The sequence below is a fragment of the Coccomyxa subellipsoidea genome (genome assembly GCF_000258705.1).
Source record: "Coccomyxa subellipsoidea C-169, whole genome shotgun sequence".
Taxonomy (NCBI): Eukaryota; Viridiplantae; Chlorophyta; class Trebouxiophyceae; family Coccomyxaceae; genus Coccomyxa; species Coccomyxa subellipsoidea.
The window spans coordinates 481,758-504,112 of record NW_005178028.1 but is presented as its reverse complement, the minus strand read 5'-3'; the positions used below and the strand labels follow the sequence as shown (position 1 = coordinate 504,112).

General features: G+C 52.6%; 3 protein-coding genes and 1 pseudogene across 4 annotated transcripts; 2 read left to right on the top strand and 2 right to left on the bottom strand.

Annotated features, from left to right (window-relative positions):
• Positions 1-1,056: 1,056 nt before the first annotated feature.
• On the top strand, positions 1,057-7,712 carry COCSUDRAFT_67365 (ARM repeat-containing protein; the record flags this gene model as incomplete). Its single annotated transcript, XM_005644929.1, has 12 exons — positions 1,057-1,065; positions 1,210-1,443; positions 1,653-1,859; positions 2,159-2,452; positions 2,735-2,938; positions 3,281-3,451; positions 3,824-4,032; positions 4,529-4,818; positions 5,063-5,160; positions 5,457-5,594; positions 6,432-6,630; positions 7,235-7,712. 12 exons carry the CDS (start codon positions 1,057-1,059, stop codon positions 7,378-7,380), a joined length of 2,199 nt encoding a protein of 732 aa, XP_005644986.1. The 3' UTR covers positions 7,381-7,712.
• A 255-nt stretch (positions 7,713-7,967) lies between these two features.
• COCSUDRAFT_43885 (hypothetical protein) lies at positions 7,968-18,195 on the bottom strand (the record flags this gene model as incomplete). The annotated part of the gene is made up of 23 exons (XM_005644928.1): positions 7,968-8,059; positions 8,666-8,802; positions 9,384-9,498; positions 9,837-10,028; positions 10,381-10,597; positions 10,994-11,146; positions 11,599-11,737; positions 11,981-12,144; positions 12,398-12,645; positions 12,972-13,180; positions 13,455-13,660; positions 14,035-14,202; positions 14,558-14,687; positions 14,853-14,953; positions 15,077-15,164; positions 15,402-15,610; positions 15,916-16,050; positions 16,301-16,481; positions 16,781-16,943; positions 17,178-17,286; positions 17,499-17,597; positions 17,891-18,127; positions 18,157-18,195. 23 exons carry the CDS (start codon positions 18,193-18,195, stop codon positions 7,968-7,970), a joined length of 3,531 nt encoding a protein of 1,176 aa, XP_005644985.1.
• COCSUDRAFT_t55 lies at positions 9,058-9,129 on the bottom strand (annotated as a pseudogene). The gene has a single exon. The product of its transcript is annotated as a tRNA-OTHER (tRNA).
• Positions 18,196-19,797: 1,602 nt separating the features above from the next.
• On the top strand, positions 19,798-21,708 carry COCSUDRAFT_43884 (hypothetical protein; the record flags this gene model as incomplete). Its single annotated transcript, XM_005644927.1, has 6 exons — positions 19,798-20,008; positions 20,142-20,263; positions 20,458-20,636; positions 20,847-20,913; positions 21,196-21,359; positions 21,627-21,708. The coding sequence occupies 6 exons, from the start codon at positions 19,798-19,800 to the stop codon at positions 21,706-21,708; spliced, it is 825 nt and encodes a 274-aa protein (XP_005644984.1).
• Between the last annotated feature and the right edge of the window lie 647 nt (positions 21,709-22,355).

Here is a 22,355-nt window from a genome sequence, read left to right as displayed (position 1 = left end):
GAAAACCACAATACGTTCACCAGACGGTAAAGAACAATTGATGAATGCGAGCAACGAATGATCGTGGGTGATTATCTACATACATCAAAACGATTACAATCTATTTCCACCATCTATCGAACTGGATGAAGCCGGGCCCAGTCTCCCGGGGAAACGTGTGGGCTCTCGTCATGCCCTCTGCAGCCAAGATTGGCTCAAGTGTCTTGCTTAGCTTCCCTCAGCTTCTTCCTCCACCTATGGTGCTGCAGAAGATCATCTTATGAGTAAAATGGGACGTTCGTTGCTCGAAGGAGGTATTCATGTCAGTGGAAACATCTCGGACTTCATTTACTAGTCCTGATGAGACATACCTCAGCCAATCGTGCACGCGTGTTCTGCATCATAAGTGGACAAGAGGCTTTCTATCGAAATCAGTAAATCCACTTTTAGAACTTTAAGGGTTCGCGTTTGTTGTCTTTCAGAGGTAAGATTCTAATATAAATTGGGTGCATGCAAGTGTCCGTGTACATCTGATCACCGTTGATACCGTTACATCAGGATGCGTCCGCTGTCTTACATAAGGATCTCCCTTCTTTGAATTTAATCCAGGATGATTGAAGGGAAGAAATTTGTCGAAGCGCAGATTGCTGTGCAAAGAATGACAATTTATGTGTTGATACAGCTGCAGTCCCAACAGTGATAGGACGGAGAGCAAACGTGGGAGTTTTTCGCAGAAGTCCAAAACAATGGCTGATAGTATTGGAGAAATATCGGACAGCAACATGCCACAAAGTCCCCTCCAGCCAATCATCGTCAACATGACTGCTGAAAGTGCACTACAAAGGGAGCGAGGCCTGCTAGAGCTTAATCGTCTCCTGACCGGTAAAGACACGACCCCATTTCATTTGTTTTGCATTAACATACAGGGCTCCACTGCTGCCATGGCTGTAGAGTGCAACGGCATTCATCTTGTGTGCAGGCAAAGACAGCAGTGGATTTGTGAGCGAGCTTGTGTTGACAGAAGCACTGCGGTTGGTTACATCAGATCACTGGACTCACCGCTTGGCAGCTGTCAACATGGCAAAGGTAAGGCCGAGCCCACACACGCTGTTCTTTTCGGGTCTTGCAGCAGGTTGCACCAAGTGGCACGCACGAGCATGACGTGCAGAAGCCATTGCCACTCACTTCACAAAGATATCTATTTAATAAGATTGTCTTTGGTTAATGCAGGCGCTGCTCAAAGTGGAACAGCCACAAGGCAAAGCTGTGAGCGAAGCGGAGCAGGAGAAGGAGAGGGAGCTGGGAAATCACGTCTTGCAGGGTGCCCTGATTCTCCTTGAGGACCCAGAGTCTCGAGTGCGCTTGGCTGTGGGTGAATATCTGGGGCTGCTGGCCCAGCATCAGGGTGTTGTTGTCTGGGAGGAGGCCAGTGACTCTGTTCTGGGCAGCATAGAGCACAGCTGGGTGAGCTCTGCTTCCTCCTGACCCTGTCTTGCTTTGTTCCTATGGTAGCCGGGTGCTGCATGTGAAAGCTGATAGCCTGACATAACCGTCAAGACATTCATCGGCAGAATAGAAAATTGCTGATGGCATCGTCTCTGCTGATGGCATCGTGCAAATGCCCAGTGGCAGTCGAGGATGGCAAACTTTATTGAGTTTGTGCAAAACTGCAGGACCGTGATGCAGAGGAGAGCGCTGCCGAGCAGAGGAGCGCGGAGGCTCCCAATGCAGATGGGAGCGGCAATGGCAATGGATTTCTCAGCGATCTGCTGGGAACGTCCTACAGCTTCCAAGCCCCTGGGACCGGTGACATGCGTCATGGCACCGAGGGGTGGCGCAGCCTTGAGACCAGCTTCAAGGCATGGGGCTCTGCACTCCCAGTAAACAATACACTTGAGGCAATCTGTGTGCTGAGGTTGTAGGTGAAGGTCCACAATGTGTGCAAGTTGTGCGTTCCCCACATGTACTTCAGTCCTTTGCCGCTGGAGCTGCAGGACACTTGCCAATGCATCCACATCATTTCTGAGGCATGTCAGTGCTTCCTCCTTCCAAGGAGTCAGGGCTGCTTGATCTCAGCAAGGAGATAGCATGGTGCAGAAGCTCATTGTTGGCTGTCACAACTGTACAGGTAAGTTTTCAGTGATGCAGTATCAACAGGTTTTTCAATACGCTGCAACAGGCGCTGCAGCAGATCATGGAGGGCTGCGGCGCGGCCTTCCAGCCGCATGTGACCCCCGAGCTGCGGCGGCTGCTGTTCCGGGCGCTGCTGCACCCCAACCGCTTCGTGCGCGAGACCTGCTACCACATCACCGCCACGCTGTGCGCGCTGTGCGCCAGGCCGCAGCTGGAAGCCTTCGCGCCGGAAGCTGCCGAGCGGCTGCAGGACGGCCTCAGCGAGAATTGGAGCCAGGCACGCTGCAAACACCTTCGCTTCTCATCTGCGTGCTTTACACTAATTCTGGCTTACCCACTTGTGTGTGTTGATTTCAGCTCAGCATGCAGCATGCTTGAGTGGCAAAGAATATTATACTGTTTGTTAAGACAGTCACAAGACGTTACAAGACATGCATTGCACCATCTACTGATGATTTTCGCTTTGAGTTGCAAAATGGACCATGTTGAGGTTATGTCCTCTGGCACACGTATCAGTCAGCTGCAATGCAGCAACAAAAAACGATGTTCCTCCCTCCCTCCCTATCTCCCTCCCTCCCTCCTCACAGGGCGATGCGTGAGCAGGCTTTGACATAACATGCAGGTGAGGTATGCGGCGTGCGTAGCGGCGCGGTCGTTCATGCTGTCGCTGGGGTATGCGCGCACGGCGTTCTACCCAGCGCTACTGCCGCACCTGTGCTTCAACCGCCACGACGTAGCGGAGGGCGTTGCCTCCTACTCGCAGGACACCTGGCGCCTCGTCATGGGCTCTGAGGGCCGCGCCTGGGTCGCCAAGTGCATGCCGCAGGTTTCAGCTCCAAAGCAACCACAATAATATTGGCAATGCCCTGTGCAGGATCTACGGGATAGGCATGCTGCTCGAAAATCCGCTGCTTGCTCCTTGCACACAGATAACACAGCTACTTCTCGGTTTCTCAGAGGCATGTCTGCAAAAGATTGCGTCCTATAAGGCCGCTGAGGCATGGCGAGGTCTGCAGTGTGTTGTAGGCTGTGCTTGGGATTGTGGACGATGGTGCCAAACAGGGTGTCAGTTGAGGAAATTGGCATGACTCCGCAAGTTGTGGAGGACCGCACTTTTTTTCTCAGTCATGAGTAAGAGATCTGATTGGTGCGCACTGCACGGTCGCAGGTCATGGAGTGTTACACGCGGTGCTCGCGTACAAACAACCACACAGTGCGCGAGGCGGCATGCACGTGCATCGCCGAACTGGCGTCCAAGATAGACCCGGATGCGGTGCGGCCGCACCTGCCCGCCATGCTGCGCACGCTCATCACCTGCCTGCGCGACGACAGCTGGCCGGTGCGCCACAGGCCTCAGCTGAACTTTGAATAAAATAACAACACAAGCCCAAATACAAGCTCCTATTGCAGAACGCTGCAGAGGGCAGGTGTGCTGAATAGATGCATCGCGCCCCTTTCTGCATTCGATCAGCGCTTGAGAAAAACTGCAAAGTGTTGCCCAGTCCATTTGGCGGCGAGCTGCGTATCCTTTGGGAACCTTGAAGCTTATAATGCAAGAAATGCTGGTTGGAAGCACAGAGACTGTAGGCGCAGCGCCGCTGCCAGTGAGCACGTTCAAGATGCTGATTTGGGGAGCTGTTTGCATAGCTTAGATATAAAGCATAATCTTATTATCAAATTCGGGAGTCATGTGAGGGCTTCACGGCGGCAGGTGCGCGATCGGGCGCTGCTGGCGGCGGGCAAGTGTGCGGTGGCGTTCCCTGCCGAGTGCGCACAATCACTCCCGGAGCTGTACCGGCTGTGGATGGCGCACCTGGACGACAACATCTACTCTGTGCGCGAGGATGCTGCAATCGCGCTGGGAGACGCTGCCCGCGCCTACAGGCAGGATGCGCTCGACCGGCTGCTGCCCTGGCTCAGGTACATTCTGAACGTGGATATACACCTTGAAATTGAGTCAGGTCATTAGGTCGTCATTTGCAGCCTTATATGCTTATTTGCTTCCCAGCTTGTTCAGGCGCTGACAGTAGGTTTTACTACTGATCGCCTCTTTGCTGCACGTGTTCTAGGCAGGCTTTCATGCTTTCATAATGTGATTTATCCCCACGAATTGTCTGTTTGTAAGGACAAATCAAGATCGCGCTTATTGCTTTCCAGTCTGCTCGATTCTTGCGCTTCCATACGTCCCCAGTTGCATCCAAGGTGCTCTCCCACATGGTCATTCAGGGGGTATCTGACCCTCACCTGATCCTGTGCTGGGTGTATTATGCCGTTCTGAGCAAATTCAGCCTCTGGTCATCACCTGACTCTGTGCATGGGGCATAGTGTTTCTGTCTCATAGAGCTCCTGAAGATTATAGACGAGGCGGCATTTTCTGCAGGCATGTGAGTGAGTAACGTGTGGATTTCACTTGCAGGCAAGCGTTACCAAAAGCGAAGGAACAGCCAGCAGACGCAGCGGATGGCAGCGCGTATAGCAGCCCCGCCAGCTCAGCGCCAAGCCAGGCCACAGCTGCTGCACTGTCACCCTCTGGTCAGCCAAAGGAGGCTGCGACATCACCAAGGGGAGATACGGCAGCATCAGGGGGCGTTGCTGCGCCGGTGGGGGGTGCGCGGAAAATATCGGCGGAGCTGCCGGCGCCGGAGGAGGGCGGCATGTTCCACGGCGGCCCGCTGACTAACCGCAAGAAGGACACTGGCGGCGTGGGTAAGAACTGTCTTTGTGCTGATGTTATGCGATGATTGGAAGTATGCTTGGGACCACGAGTGCCCCAGTTAGTCCTCATAAATGCAGAGCCTCAAGGAAACTCTCCATCTGCATTGCGAGGGAAGCTCCAAGCGAGTCCCAGGCATGTACGTCCGGCACAGCACAGCCTGAATGCAGCAATGCTGTGCTTCTGAGAGCTTGCGCGCATGCATGCATCATATGAGCATGTCCTGTGCATGCGCAGATTACAGCTGTGGCTGCATGGACTATGGGTTCAGGCGGCCCAAAGAGCCGTGGGAGGCCTCTGATGGCGCTGTCTACCTGCTAAGAGAATTGGCCCAGGTCTGTCTTAGTTTCTTATCCTTGCATCTATTTGCCGACGCATGCCTGATGGTGAGCTGACTTGGGAGGCTGAACTCTTAGGCAGGACTCACCTTGCTTCTCAAGGTATCTCCAGCATGATTTTCTTGCGATTGTGCCTTCTTTATCACGCCAAGGCTACTGTATTAGACACCTGTGAATTGGAGAACCTGTCTGTCGTTGGGTGTGGCCATCGATCATCACTGCACTCCCATGACCCTGGTGAAGATGCTTCTTTGCTTGAACAGCACAATCCACCACCTGATGTCTGCATACAGGTTGCCCCAGAAACAGTGCCAGAATTCCTGCCAGGGCTGGCAGAGGTGGCAAGCCTGCAGCACTTCTCACACTCCAGGAACCTGCAGGAGACCATCTGGAACCAGCTGCCCGCCATCGCTGCCGGCCTCGGAAAGAGGGTGCGCCCTCGTCCTAAATGTGCAGCTCAGGGTCTTCATTCGTGTTTGTTAGTTGTACTCCTAGATGCCTTACAGCCGCAGTCAGTGCTGAGTCAATAATTATTCTGCAACCAGCAAACATAGGGCAGAAAGTGAGCACCTGGGTCCAGGTGCAGTATGCGCATTGCACTCCGCCTTCTTGATGCCGTGTGGAGAGACCTTTCTGTTCGGCATAGAAAATCACAAATTGCAAGGCGCATGCTACCCTGTGCTCTGGTGCTGACATCAGTGGTCAGTGGAAAGCAGGTTCAATTTTGTTGCTATAGTTCTGGGTCAGGACATGTGCAGTCTGGAACGCTCGTTGAGATATGCTCCAGCTGAGAGCCACTCGGCAATTAATATTTGCCTGTCAGACAGTGGCCTGATTTGTTGCTTTTCTAATTGTCAGACATACGTAAGACTGCTCCACCGAGCACCTAGAAGCTGATGGAACACACAAGGCTCATTCGCTGGCCCTGCCATTTTTCGATCGTCTTGACCTGACATGTGCGCAGCAGTGTTTCTCCGAAGGATTTCGGCTGAAAGCCAATGTGGCTTTTAACGAAGTCTTGTGATAGCTCGGCCAAAGCCACAAGAGTGGTGGTGAAAAGAGGATATTGGAGAAAAATTCGGCTCAAACTGGTTGTTTTCAGGGTATTTCAGGCCAAAAAAGGCACACATCGTGTCATTTCTGCGGGTGTGACTTATTTGTTCGAAGCCAATTTGTGGCTTCCAAGTGGACATCCAAGAGCCTGCCAAAGGCCATAAATCTGCCGTCTTTAATAGTTAAAAGCCACTGAAAGTAAACCTGGTGCGCAGGTGTTCAAGAGGCACATGGATGCTCTGCTGGATCCGCTCTTTGCCTCGCTGGCATGCGAGCACCAGCTGTGCCGGGCGGCGGCCGGCAAGTGCGCGGGCCGGCTGCGCGACTTTGTCGGCCCCGGCATCTGGGCAGGCCACCTCTCCGACGATCAGGCCGCCGCCATGGCGCGCAGCCCCGACGTCCCGGTCCCCACCGGTGAGTCACCTGCGGTGACCCTCCTTCTCTTGTCTCATGTCTTAGACTTTTCCAGTCTTCAGGCTCCCGCGCATGGGCATGCAAGAGCATTTTAGGGGCATCTTAGCTGCTGGTGACCCTGCTTCTTGCGTCTTCTTGAAGAAGACTGGGATTGCTCTTCCCTGCGGGAGACTCAGAGTTGGGTTGTTAATGCATCTGTCTCTGTTTAGGTGGATTTGGGAATATTAACAATTCCTATGCCGGGATTTAGTGAAGAAGAGCCAAGCAAGTTGCAAAAGCCTAGCATGCTTGGCCTGCAACGTTTTATCACTATTCTTATTACACGCTTTTCCTGCCGAAGGCAAGGTGCATCTGCAGACAAGCTGCATGTAAAGGCTGCCAAATTCATACCCCTTGTTGGACTCGCCAGATCCAAGCAAGACCCAATCAACCGTGGGCACGGTGCTCAGTTATTTTACCGCCCCCTCCAGCCGGGGCCAATCATTTGCCTGCATCGTTTGGCCAGGACTAATTTTCTTGTTTTTGGGAATCACCAAAATGTTGTCCAACTGCCAGTGTAGAGTTGCTGGGTTCCTTGCGACTTAGAATTGTTGCATGCTTGCAGGTGCATTTTCCAGGGTTGGGCTACCTTCACCGGGAGCACAGGCAAGCATGGCGCCGACAAGGGCCCCTTGGGCCGGGAGCATACCGCCTCTAGAGCGGCCTGTTGTGAAGCCAGGCTACGGCACGCAGTTCCCTGGAAGATCTTAATTCGTGCTGTCATGCTACACAGCACTGCAGAGCATGTGTGCGGGAGCCTGTCATTGGCGCCGAGCAAAAGATTCTATGTACAGACTTTAGACACGTGTGCACATGAGCAACTTTGCCTCTAGCATCCACTCTGTGCAATATTATGAACTTTGCCAAGTTGCTGGTGAATGTCAACTCATGATCAAGGTGACTTTGCAGTGCGGTTCAATGGCACTTGCTGGAGTTGTGACATGCTTTTGTGCATGTGCATTTGGTTGCATGCGGGTACTGGAATAGAGTATTTGTTCCAGTCTTGCAAATCAACTTCTATATTTGCCAGATTGAAAACAATGAAAGAATGTTTTCTCAACATTATATAGCTAAAAATGCTGTGCACCGTCGCTTCACGCATATTCCCTAAGAAAAATAGCTAAAGACCCCTCTAGCAATGCATATAATTTGCACAGCATCCATGGGCATCTCATACAGAGAATTATTCATAAATACCGCACAGAGAAGTCATGCCTGGCTGATGCTGCTACCCTCCAACACATTCTGCATCCTGCATCAGCGGTACTGGAACACCCCCACTCAGCGCAACACTGCTGTCATTGCATAGAGTATGTGTACGTGGACGCCTTGGCCGGTGTGGAGTGGGGACTGAGTAGCTCCGATAGCTGCGACCAGGTAGTCCCCGTATCTGTGTAGCAGCACAAACCATAGCAGTGCGTCACCTTAGTATCATTACCAATATCTGGCACTGTATTGGCTGAAATTACCTTTCAAATATCCCCTTAACCAGTGCTTATCGACAATTCTGCTGAAACATGCAGATTTCTGTGCATAAAAGAGTCTACTCGCCTACCACCCCCGTGCTAAGCGTTGCAAGCCTTGGGTTTGGAGAGCTGCTCCCGCATTATTATTATTATTACACGCCTATCCAAGCCACAATTGGCTTAGGTGCGTCGCAGCAGCGTTTCTATGACAGCCTTCCAGCTCGGCCTATCTTGGCATCTTTTCCACCATGTCAGGGCCAACCCAAGACTATCCAAGTCTTTCCTAACATAGTCATTCCAGGACTTAATAGGCCTACCCCTTTTGCCAGTACCTTCCAAAGTACTGAACATCATCATCTTAGGCAATCTTTCATTTCCCATCCTGGCAACATGCCCAAGCCATCTCGCACGTCTATATCGAACAATATCAGAAGCTCCCGCATATGGCAGATAATGAAGCAATCCATGGGCATGCTATGACCAGTTCCAGAGAAAGAGATTGAGGTTAATTCTACCGACGGGAAAGGCACCTCGGTGGAGAGGAGTGCGCAGGGCGATGGGCAGGGTGTGGTCCTGCTTGATGGGGATGACCTCAAATGGATTGTGCCCCGCCCCCCGGCTGAAGAGCACCTCCACCCGGAACCTCTCAGCGCTCTCCACAGGCACCCTGTGCCACAACAATAGCATGTCACAGTCGCCCATAACATGCGGAAATTGAAATTTTATAGGTGCTGCAGTACTTCCAGCAGCCCTGTGGGGTTTGCGCATGCGCGCGAACGGGAACCCAAAGTTGTGCCCATTGCGCTCCGTATGATTACAAGATCTTGCATGCCCACACCTGAGCCCAAAAATGCCCGGTGAAGTGATCCTGGAAGCTTGCTGATCAGCGGAATGCCAAAGAAATGAATAATTGGAAAAAAGTTGTTGGTACAGGGAATTGAGCCCTGATTCTCACGGCCACAACGTGATAAACTTACCACTATACGACACCGACGCCTTGAAGGCCTGGCTTACCCAATGCTGAGATGTCAAGCACTGTTTTTTTGGGGGGGTTTATGACTGCCAAAAAGTATACCGTCTATACCTAGAATGAGCTGTACCTAGCAGAAAACTTCAAAACTCAATGCCTGCTCTCCATACGTTGACTTCCTCCTGGAGAAATTCTTGAGAGAATTTGAGTTGAAAAATTGAACAGAGCATATTGATGTCAACAGTATGACGAGGGTGATTTTATTGTGGTGGCCCCACCTCTTGTTCTCATACATGCGGAAGACGATGTGGGTCATGTAGTCCAGCTCTGTGGTGTTCCGCAGCATCTCCTGCGCAGCGTCGCTCACCAGGCTCTCTGTGGGGATGTCCCGCGCTGCACACATCAAGTTACAAGGCACTCAGTACAGCATCAAACATGTATAAACATAGATACCTCTGCCACCATATGCAGAGCATGCAGTCCAGGAGAGAAACCAATCATGCGTGTCTGACCCGTCGCAAAGTCATGGACAGCACACATAAACCATTCCAAGTATTCTAAGGATTTTGTCCGGGGCTGGAAGTCTGGGGGCTGGATTGTCCACGCAGCCTTCTCCCTCTGGCAAAGTGAGTAGGTGTCACAGGCAGGTACACTCCTAACAGAGCGAGCTTAGGCAAGAGACTGTCAGCTATCAGCACGAATTAGGCAAGAGATGGGCAAGGGGCGCGCACATAGGTGGGCGAAGCGGAGGACGTTGATGAGGGAGTGCATGTGGGACTCGGAGGTGAAGTAGATGCGCGTGCGCACGTGGCGCAGCGGCGAGTTGATGTCCTGCGCGTACGTGGGGCACAGCCGGTGCAGCGTCTCCCTGTCCTCCTCAACCTCGTCGTCGTTCCCCGCTGTCTCCTCCGTTCCCAGCACGCCTGCAGCCCCAGCTCCACGCATGAATCTCATGTGAATTTGAATTTGGATTTATATTTCAGTGTTTTGGATCTAAATTTTAACTTAGAAGAAGCAGAAATCTGGTGGAAGTCCACATCATCGAGAAAATCCCGCTGGGGACATCATCTGCCGTATGCAGTGTAGACTTCTTAAATTTTGCAGCAAATTATAATTGACACTTTCTTCTCTTGTGTTGCACAGGCAGTCTATCATGGCTGGCGACCCTTACAATATTCCGCCACGAGTGGCACAGCGTATGAAGCCCTAGACCGCCATATCAGTTGAGCAGTGAAACAAAATTTGCAAAAGGCCATAGAACAAGGATGCGCGCACCGGTGGAGGAGGTGGAGGCAGCGTTGTTCAGCAGGCTGTCGTCCGAGAGCATGGTGTCCGCGCCGTCGAGGCGGGCCGGCGCTGATGTGGCAGAGAAGGCGTCGGCCCTCTGCTGCATGCCCTGCGCGGCCGGCCCTGGGATGTCCGCCGCTGACGCCGCCGGGTTCAGATCCACGTAGTCAAAGGGCGATACCGGCTCGCCTGTGCCCTCCATGCCCTGCACACCACAATTAGATTACTTTTGTTCTCTGCACATTATTTCTTTCAATAAAACGGCTTGTGGTGCTGCAGTGTCAAACCTTCCGCTCATTACCTTTTTTATCAATTTGCAACCCTCCATATTTTTGGATGCCTTCACCACACATGCATTCAACTGACCCTGGTGTGGTCTTGAGGATTGCTGGAGCCTTGCTCAGCTTCTTTCTTCACATGTGCCTTCACACTAGAAGCGTTCAGCTGACCCAGGTACCCTCATCAGTGCTGCAGCTTTGACAGCACTTTAAGTGTGGCAGCATTGTATGAAACGGCTGCACAAGCGCACAGCCCATTGGTGCAATTTTTGCCACTAACGAGAGTGCAGGGGATGTGTGGAGGGGTTGTGTGGGGCGCTGACCGCAGTGGCGATGGATTCCTCGCGCATGTTGGCCAGGTCGGCGAGCAGCTTGCCCAGCAGCGCGCAGCAGATCTTGGAGCCGATACGCATCTTCCCGGCCGGGTCGATGCCATACTCGTTGGGAATCACGCAGTCCGCCAGCTGTTTCGCCACCTGTTGCGCATGACCACCATCATATTCTAGTGCTTCATTTCCCTTATTTTTTTTGGCACACATTCGCCGCCAAAAGGCAAGGTGCTTGCAAAGGTTGCCAATATCCTTACCCCTTGATGAACTCGCCAGGATTAAGCAAGACCCAATCACCCGTAGGCACGGTGCTCAGTACTTATACCGCCCCCCGCCAGCCGGGGACTGATTGCTTCATTAGGAGTCACAATGCTGCAACCTGTAGAAAGACTAAGAGAGCAGAGAACAGGAAGAAAGTACGAGAAGAAGAAATGGAGGAGAGACATGGAGACGATAGGAGCGACGGGAGTACATCAAGACAGGACCTTAAGACCCTGTAAGAAAGATATGATGGCAACGACAAGAAAGAGGCATGCATTCTTTGTCAGGGGAGTAGAAGGGTTGAAGGATTGTCTGTGGAAGCTGGGAAGAGGCTGCACCGTGTAGAGGGGCTTGAGGGTCAGGCCCAGCTCGCTGTTGTGGATGGCATCGTACTTGGCAGAGTCATAGATGTCCGGCACCTTGCTGATGTCAAACTGCTGCTTCTTGTCACTGTAGAACGCCTTGAGCAGCTTGCGCCTGCGCATGCGAGACAGCAGCGTCAGGACACCAAACTACATTCTGTAGGCAGCTTTTCAACGAGAAGAAGCCCGATGCAATCTGTTCAGATGGCAATGACAACTGCGATAGTGCTCGCCCCAAAATTAAAGCCATGAAGAAAAACAGGACGAGAAGCGTACAAAATAAAGACCAGCAAGCTTAGCACCTATTTGTTCTTTATAACACTCGAAAGCCTGTTCTGCAGAGTATAAGCAAACGTACCATCTGTCAAACATGAGCAGCAGGCGCTCGCCGCTGCAGGGCTTCCCAGACTCCAGGCCCCACTCGCGTGGGCTCTGCGTGAGAGCGCTGTAGTTGCGACCTTCGGGGCCATTCCTGCCGACCCGCTCGTCCAGGCACATTTGCCTCAGCTGCTCCACCAACACCTGCACAATATGAAATGCAAAATCAAATGCCAATCATAATGGGCAAAGGATAAGTAGGCCAATCGCCTTTGCTTCATGAGCCTTGCATGGGTTGTGCGGCGCACATAGAGATACTGAGAGGAGTAAAGACTGGACAGCTCTTCATTAAGCGACAAGCGGTGCATCTTGTGGGCATTTGCGAGACCTGATTGGTGCACAGAATCTTTCAGTGCTTGTTATGACCGGGACGCTAAATCTGCATGGGGCTGCGCACCTTGATGTGCCCGGTGAGCTGGCGCAGCAGCGAGAGCGGCTTCTGGGGCATGGGGTGGATCACTGGGCGGGCCGCGGCGTCCTCGGTGGCGCGGCGACTGCCTCCGCCGCCGGCGCCGCTGCTCACCGAGCCGTCATGCGACGCGCGGCGGCTGGTCAGCCCCGAAGGCATCGGTGACAGCGGCCGCGACTGCGCGGCGTCCGCCGCTTTGAAGATGGAGACTCCCTGCGGAGGCGAATTCATGCTGCCTGCACAGTCGACGTCACGCTCAACCCATGGGGGCACGGCTGAACCCTGGATTGTATACTTGTTGCTTACTGATACTTAGTAGGGTCCCATTAGTGTCCTGTGCTAGCACATCCTTGAGCTTATGAAACAAGCAGCTGTGATCACTCGTGTCCATAAAGGATGCAGGAAAGCGGCTAGTCAGCTACGATCTTGCATACACAGGCGAATATTTCACTTAAACTGCTCCAAAAACTCGCAACAGGCAGCGTCAGCTTGCAAGCGTTGCCCTTGTGCGTTGACTTGTAGGACAGAGTTGGCACAAGGGGGCACAGGCAGGTGGCGCCACCTGAGTTGGCCTTGTGGAGGGCGGAGTCTGTTTTGGGAGACGGCGGTGGCGAGGGCATGGGGGTGGTGATCTGGGGAGGGGTGTTGAGCGACTGGGATGTCATCGGGTCCCACGTCATCTGCGCGTAGAGCTCTGCCTTGGCCGCGCGGATGTCCTCGCTCGCCCCCTTGCCAAACGCGTCCAGCATGCCGGCATCCTTCTTCACCAGACTGCGCATCCCACAGTGCTGCACTCGTTACTGACCTCCCAACAGCTGGTCAGAAAACCGGCCTCAAGTCAAGTTTTGTTTTCAGAGAAGAAATCTATCTGTTACCTCCCCTACTGAAGGTGAACAGATCCCTTCAGACCCACTAATGTGGCCTCCAAAGGGTGCAAATGGATCTCAAGGACTTGCATGGATGTGGAGGCATTCATGTCCATGGCTGCCCATGGGAGCCCCCTCTGTTCCCTGTAGAGGAAACGGTTGACAAGCATAGGCCGCACCTGACGAGGATGGGTGTGAGGGAGTCGCCCTCCAAGTCAAGCAATCCCTGCGTGAAGGCGGCGGCGCTGGTCTGCACGCGGCCCTCGTCCGAGGAGTAGATCTTGAGGTCGTGGCGGTACGTGGAGTGCAGCCGCAGCAGGCCGCCCCCGGCCGGGCCGTAGCGCGGATACATCACCGTCCGGAACACATTGCCCAGAGCCTCCGCCTGCAATGAACAGTCATGGGCAGCCAGTCAGCGCAAGCCGTTAACTCTACCTCTCGGATGCGAAAATCTTGACATCAACACATGTGACATCCCTGCAACAAATCCTCACAAGCTTGCTCATATAAAGAATGTCCCGTATTCTCAAATCTGAGGGGCACCATCTTTAACATTCTCAGGCAGAGAATAGTCAAACGAATAGTTATTTTGACCAGGTTTTACTAAGTGCATGTAGACTTATCTCGCCAAAAATGCAAGCACGGCTTGTGGTGGACGCGGGTGCGCACACACCAGAGAGCGGTCAGTGTAGATTCTAGAGATTTATCAAGGACGCTTCAATCCAAGTGGGACTTCTGCGAAGTGCAATAAGGGCACACCTGCTGGCGACCGGCATGGGTGAGGACGCCGCCGTGCTTGAGGATGAGCAGGGCCTCGACGATGCGCGGCGCGTCCTGCGACCCCTCCTCCGGCGGCGCCCACCGCAGCGGCTTCAGCTGCACCTTCCGGTTCACTCCCGCGAAGCTGCCGCCGTGCTCCAGCACCGTCTGCCAAGGGCCAATTAGAGTTTCTTAATGCACAGGACGTCTTGCCCTCTTGAGATCTTGCGCAAGTAAGCAAACTGCGTAGATGTCGAGGCTGCCTCTGATGCCCTTCAGCTCGGTTAGAAAGCTAATGCAGAGTGCCAAATGAGATCAAGACTGTGCGCTGAAGAGGCTCGAATGGACATGCCCGCAGCAGGGCACATGATGGTGCACATCAGAGACTGGCTCTAGGAGCTTCTTGGCTTTGCAGAGAGCAGCGGCAGGTGTTGAATCCCAGCTGGCTTTGTACTGTGCCCCATCAATTGTGCTATATCAGATTACAAGACCTTGCATGGCTGGTTATAGATGACTTTCGCACCCGCACAATGCCAAATTTCTCGCGCAGCTCGTCCTGGTCTGCGTCCAGCTTCAGCTCTCCTGTGGCTACTGCGCCGTCACCGTCGGCCCCCTTGGCAGATCGGTTCTTGTCCATGTCTGCCAGCAGAGCCCTGAGCCACAGCACAGCAACACTTGTAAGGGAGGTGGCAGCATGCACCTGTACCTATAATTTCTCTATTCTATCTCACCCTTCTCAAGGGGTCTAAGGGTTCTTGCTTGGTGCAGATTCTCAATAAAATGCCAAGGCAGGGAACCAATGGATTCATAGGGCCTACCTGGTGACATCTAGCAGCTCCTGCAGCTCGGCGGGGCTCTTCAGCTTTGCCTGCTTGCCCTTGGAGTCCATGTGCTTCCGCAGCAGCTCCAGCAGGGGCTCCTGCAAATGTCAAACTTGGAGCAAACAATTTCACAAACCATTATTAAGCACCCAAATCATGAACCCAACGCGGCGGTCTCAAAAATGCTGCATCCTGTACTGCACACAGCATGAGGAGCGCACCTGTGTGATCTTCATCTTCATCTTCTGCTTGGGCGTGCGGTCTCCATGCCTAACAATAGCCAGCACGCAGCGCAGCTCCTCATAATGCCTGCGTCACCACAATATACAGCTGCAACCCACAATATCTTATTCTCTGTCCCTTTCAAGCATAGGCCAGGAACTCGACAAATGCAATGTTTGCCCTTGGACCTGGGGAATTCCTGCAGCACGCTCAAATTTTTGCAAAACTAAAGTTAGCTTCCCGGTTGCGGGGTAAAAATTCCTCTTGAGAGCTACTCAATCGTACACCATGGTACTGCACTGGGCAAGGAGGTGAGAGGTCCACCTGTCGTCCACCTCATCGCTGCTGTCCATGGCGGCATAGGGCAAGAAGTTGGGCTCCTCTGTTGCCTGGCGCTCAGCCAGCATCATGGCATCGTCCTTTGCCGAGTTAGCCGAGGACATGGGCAGCTGCGGCGGCGCCGTCGCCAGCCGGTGTGGTGCGATCGCGCTCAGAATGATGCTGCGCAGAATCCCGGCCGCATCGTCGTAGTACTGCAGTTGCAAAAAACACACAGGAAACTGTGAGCAGAGCCCAGAAAACAAGAGCGCCCTGGCATCAGCCGATGTATTGTTTTAATTTCTGTTGACATGCGGCATGTACATGAGAATACGAGACAGGCAAGAGCCAAAACATGGGCGATGCACACAGACGGTGAGTGAGTAAGGCATTGTTGCAGGAGAGCGCTGCCAGATTCTCTTATGCAGCCACATATGATGGCAGATACTGGGCTCTCAGAATGCATATGTTCTGGCACAGGACCTGCAGTGAATAGCAGAGCAAATACAGAGGTGCGCACCTTGTGGGAGTTCTTGACAAAGGACCAGCCGTTGACATCGCAGACGTAGCTCTTGCCCCGCTCCGAGCGTAGCAAGTCAAAGCCGCAGACCTTCTGGCCAAACGCCAGACACACCATCCTGGCAATTTCCTTCTCCTGCAGCATGCAGTTCCACTACCTCGCCTTGCATCGCCTTGCATGCACATCATGAGGTACAGGAATGCGTGCAAGATGCATGGCACGAGATGCGCGAAATCAGTCCTAGAAGTCTGGACCCCCAAAGCGGGACTCAGCTTTAGCTTTTTGGGCGCCAGAGAGGCATTCACAGCCCCACGATGCAGCGGAGCATATCTAGACATAGAAAAACCCCATGAGGCATGCAAGTTTGCTGGGCAACAGGGCTTACCTGCGGCGAGAGCAGCACAGGGAAGCGGAGCTCCTTGCCATCAGCAGAGCGCGTGACCTTGCCATCCACCACTGGGCTCTTCCGTGCTTCAGCATGCGCATAGCGCGGACCCACTGTGTACACCTTCACGTCTGTGCCGCCTGTGGTGAGGAACTCCTCTATGATATACGAGCCATCCCGCCTGCCATGGACACAATCCCAGCTCGAGCAAATCTGCTTGAAAGCTCTTGCAAGCATGTCTCAAACAACGTGTCCAGCATCTGTCAACAGACGCAATGGCACATGCATGAACTGCTCAGACTTGCAAATGTACAGTACGCCTGCATGAACTCCTTGCATCAATGCAGTGCTGTAATGAAAGCCTTTGGCACAGAACAACCTGCACAGATAGTGGGGTTTTCCTGCAGTTATACTCAAAACCAATATTGACTTGCAGGGGGCATGCAGAGGCACATGGGCTGATTGAAACCCAAAACACACCTGACAGTGCCAGGGTGATTGGGGTCATAGTCGCCAGAGCGATTCTCAATCTTGCGGTACAACCGCTTGACACCCCCTCCCATGGCGTGAGGGTAGTAGATGTAAATGTTGTGGTCCTCTCCGCTCACTGGCTTCTCCACAAATGGCTTCTTTATCTGCACGCCTGTGCAAAGTAATAGACATGAAGTCTAAAACTATATATCATAGTCCTCCCTTCAAAGGTGACCTTTGTTCCAGATGTACACTGGTGACAAGTATCGTCATGCGCGCTGTGGACTACCCGTGAGCATTAATTGATATGCATCACCACAATGCTTGCGGGAAGTGGACCAGGTGAACGAAATGGTGGTAATGAACACCCCAACAATTGCAAATTAAATGTGGAAGCAGGTCTCACCATTCTGCTCGACATAATCCTCAGTCTCCACAAAGCCTGGGGGGTCTGTGCCCGGTGGCAGATTATCCCTGTCCACGCAGATGTGATGAGGGACTGGAATGCCATTCTCCTGCATGCACCAGCGTAACACTTCAAGCATGCAATTGTGGAATAGTCAGATGCTTTAGGTTTCAGTTGCAGCTTGTCTGCCGTTGCATATTGTTCATGTCGTGCACCGATGAAGATAAATTCAACTCCTCAGGCATGTCTATTTGATGATGTTGGCAAGGCATGGCCAATCTGTTCATGGGTGCATGGCAAGTGGATAGAAGGCATGTTCACCTGGAGGGAGCCATAGACTCTGCGCCTGTCCAGCAGAACGTCCTGCATGACCATGTCGTTGATGAGGTAGGGCTTCCTCAGCGCAGCATATTTCTGCGCCTGCGCAGCCAGAAATGACACCCACTCAGTGCCGAAATAGATTTGTCAGGGAGTCTGTTTACTTCATCTTTGCAACCTACAAAACTCACATGGAATAGCTACAGTAGTTTTCCCATGAAAACGTGCACATGAGACCACGACCACTCTGACGCCCACCCTGTGGCATACGACGTACTGGGCTTGTTGGTATCATGCATCTATTTGAAGGTGTGCACGCAGACTTGACGGCAGACGTCCCACATGAACTGGAGAAATCTGGTCAAGGATCCAGAGCATTGACTCAGGTCTGGCACCTTAGGGAGCGGGAAGCCATCAGAGTGCCAGGACAAGAGGCAGTCGCAGGTGGGCCACTCGGTGATGGGCTTGTGCAGAATGGTCTCATCGCCAAAGTACTTGATGTCAAACTCGCCGTAGGCCTCCAATCGCTCTACAATGGCACTCATGGGCCTCGAGTGCGCCTTCTTGTCCATTGCGCAGATGCCAATGTGGATCTTTGGCAGCGAGCTGTCATGGTCTGCCAGCCATGGCTCCTGCATGCATGCAACCTTGATCAGCTCACAGATTCAATGCTGATCCCTTTGGACATCACGCTTGCCATTGCACGAGCAGGCTCGGGGTAAATGCAAGGTAGCACAGGACCTACATGAGTGCTCTGCAGGACGTATTACCATTGAGCAAATTGCACATTACGGGGTCGCACATCAGACTAAGCTGCATGCATTATGCGCTCTGCGACAAGTTCATTTCAACGCTTTTGGTGCTCTGCAGCAGTATCAATTCCATGGGGGTCCACAGGGACTCCCTGTGGACTCAGGTGCAAACACAACGTGCAGACCTAACTACTGCTGTGCATCTGATGAACTCTCTTGTGATTTCTAACACAAGAGATTGGGCACATGAACTCACGCTGCGTGTGCGTTTCATCAGGGCAGCAGCATCGTCCCTAGATATGCTTCCTTGTGCTAACCGTCCTCTGCTGGCCATAAGTTTCATGTTCTTCTCGGCATACTCCTGCTTGGCAGTAAAAGAGATCTGATGGTCAGTCATTAAGACAAATTGCACCAGAAACTTCACAAGAAACCAACTAAGCAGACTGATCTCGCCTTATAAGATCATCAGCTACAATACCAGTCAGGAACATGTGGAGTTGGCCTGTCTCTCAAATGCTTACCCTCCGGCGAGTAGCGACCGAACTGGAGAGAGATCGCATTGAGTTGTCTAGATGAGGATGATTGGTCAGATCAGGGGCACTGCCTCCAACAAAAGAGGCATCTGTGGCTTCTGAGAACGGTGTACCTCCACTCACAGAAGGACTGACAGGCTCAGCCGACTCCATCTGCACCCTCACCCTCACACTGTCCATGGACAGGTGCACGACTAATTTATCAAATCTAGCACTGCTACATCCATATAGGTTTCATCATCTGGCCTTCTTTGTTCGTCAAAGCATCTGTCCAAGATTGTATTCTGCCAGACGGGCATCCTTCGAAATCCCCATGGACAGCCCAGAAGGTGCTGGTTCTCTCTTTTTGTCAGATCGCTTGAAGAACATCTTCGATTATCATCATAGTAGGCATCAAGTCTGCATTACACGTTGGAGACTTGCACCAGCAGGGAAGGGCTGCATTGGGGCCTTGCTGACCTGACAACCGCTCTTTTCAGGCAAGCCTTCAGGCAAGCAGCTCGCTTTTACGATGATCTTTAAATAACATTACATGTGCATCTCCTAGGATACGGGCATGCGAAGTAGACAATCCTTCCATCTGTGACTAAATGAAAGTCCTTAATGCTCTACACTTTGGAGCCAGCAGCTCAACTTACGAAGACTTCCGGCATCGTGTGTATACAGACCGCCTCTTAGTTTAGTAAAGATTCCTATGTGATAAGTTTCCCGCCGGAGCAAAGCACGTTTCCTTGCTTGCAGGTAGTGTGAGGAGGAACGATGTGGCTGCCATGGCCTTTACGCTTGTGCATGAGCAGGAAGCCGGTCGTGAAGAATGAAGTCAGCGATACCAGCACCAGGGGCGATGCACCACCAGGACAAGCCCTCACTTCAGCACGAAATATGCAGCCTGCATCTGAGTCTCCAACTCCATCACCTGCTCCACATGAAAGCCACCAGCAGATGCCAAGCACGGTAAACAGCAGAGCCTCTTTTCATATAATCTTCCATGTCCCTTTGAAGGCACGATGCCAAAGCATGGCGTACATCAAGCTGCCCTTGTACTATGCTGCCCTGTGGTTCACTGAAGCATCACGGCTGAGTGGATCCCTTTTGTTCCTGCAGGCATTTTCTGAAGACAGGAAGCCCTTGTTTAAGCACGGGTCAGAGGCTCTGGACACCAAGGAGGGTGTGACAAGTTCTGTGCAGGAGGTGGAAGAGAGCCCATACAGTTGCCCCTTTGTGAAAAGTACGAACCTACAGCTTTCTTGCAGGCACATTTGCTTACTGCCATCAACCAGGCAAACAGCTCTGCCACGTCCTCAACCATGCAATGATGCCTCAGTTTTAGGCTCTGAAGGACCTTGCGCTGACTGCAGCAGGCACAAAGCACCGCCCAAGCCAGCTCAGCGTGGATGACATCGACCTCTTTTTGGACATCAGGTCCCCCCACCCTGCCATGCAGCGCACGCCTGTCCCGCTGACTCCTCAGAGCGCCTCACCTGTAAGCTTCCCTGCATCAGACCTCCTCGCAATTTTGCCATTTGGTCCATTTCTTTTCTGCTGTTCCCTCTGATGCATGGTGTTGAATGCATGCTGAGTCACAATGTCCTGCACTTATCCAGGCTGTCATGAACCAGCAGCAGCATGTGGCTAGTAGCTGATGCATCTGATATCGTGAAGAAATTTGCTATGCAGGTGTCCTCAAGCGCACTGGAGATTATGCGCACCCCCATGCCATTTGGCAGCCCTGTGCCTGACCCTGCCCGCACCACAAACCTGGCCCAGGCACTGGGAGATGCTGCAGGCCAGAAGAGACCGGCCAGCGGCCCCCCAGAATACACTAATCTGCCCTACACTGTTCCCATCGAGCTGAGGTATCCTTTCTGTCCCTCGCAGCATGCTCTGCAATGTCATCACCACCTGTGTAGCTACAAATATAAGCATGCTTTGCTGGCAGTCATGTGCATGTGATTTGGGCGCTAAAATTTCTGCATGACGATGACAAATTACGAAAACTGCAGTAGTTCCTGTAAGGCTGCCGAGGGATGCCATTTTGACAAGCTGCCATGTGCATGCATGTTCAGGGGTGTGGAGCGGCCTTCTCCTCAGCCAGAAACGCCAGTCCTTGGCGCCAGAAGGGCTGTGAAGACGGTCAAGCGCCCCGGCCGGCCCAGCCCCCTGCAGAGTGACAGCCTGGCCAACAAGGCAAGCGCTTACCTTCTTTTTTCCTCATGACTGACTGCGTCCTGCACTGCCTGCCTGTCTAACAAATTGCATGGCTCGGCATTGCAGTGCATACAAAAGATAGTGCACTTTTGCTGCACCCGCTCTGTATGTGAGAAGGACTGCTGATGTTAAGTTGACTCTATCTATCTGTTTAACCCGGCAATGCAAGGCTGCAATGTCTGAGCAGAACTTCTTCAACACATGCAGGGCAATCCCTTCCAGACACCATCTCCCCTGGAGAGTGACAGGCCCTATGCATTCAGCAGCCAGGATCCGGACAGCACGCCGCACATCTTTGGCCTGAGCAATCCCGCCACTGCCTACAAGGAGAACAAGGCCGTCCGCCTGCGCCACACCCCCTTCAACGAGCGGTGAGCTTTACCTGTGCATCCCTCAAAACACCTGCTTGCCATTAACATCTGACATTCCGGGCTCTTTCTCTTTCTACTGAGCTATTTGTATAGGGTCTTGCATGTGTGATCACCAAGCGGCGGTGCTTTTAATGCACATGTGCACACTGACACTGGGAAATATCTGCATTCATTGGTGCTTTTCTCATTGCAAGTGTTGTGCATGTGCAATAGGACGGCCATGCATACCTGTAGAGACTGCATGATCACGGCTGTGGCTTCTTGCAGGGTGGACAAAGAAGTGCAGAAGGAACGGCGGTTCTCAGAGCGGCTGAGCACTGAGAAGGCTGCTGTGGCTCCCAAGACTTGATGCTGAAAGCCTTGAGTCGTGCTTGTCGGTGCCTTGACGAGCTTTTTCATGTACAGAGCAGTGACAAGGCGCCTGCCTTTGACTTGCTGTATTGCGAGCTCAAGTATTGCAGGCAGATCCTGCTCTCGTTAGGCCATGACCATGCATGCTGCTGGTGCTTCAGCCTGAGTCAGGGTGTAATCTCACTGGGGTGTAAGTGTAAATTGGACATAAGCTAGCTTCCTTCCCAGCACTGTGACAAGAAGATGCGTGTCCACACGCTACATGCCTTGAGCCTCCAGATGATTGATCTAGTTCATGAAATGCTGATCATCATATCAGTAAATTTGCTCGATAAGCTTGACATGTAATTTAATCTGTGCACAAACGTGACGACCATGAATCGCAATGCCCATACGCGTCCAACACAGAGGAGACACATACTGCTGAATGGCGCCGGCAAGCTTAAAAGGGCATAGATCCACTTCATGAGAGCATGCCCACCCAATATCCGACGTGGTCTGGAGGGCAGTCACTCTTATGAGTTGATTTCCTGTTTGCGCTGCTGCTACAGCAATGCGAACCTTCTAATGAGGGAGCACCACTGGAAGTTACCAAACTATTCCAAAGACTCAAACAAGTCAAAGGCAGGGTGCGTTGAATGCGTT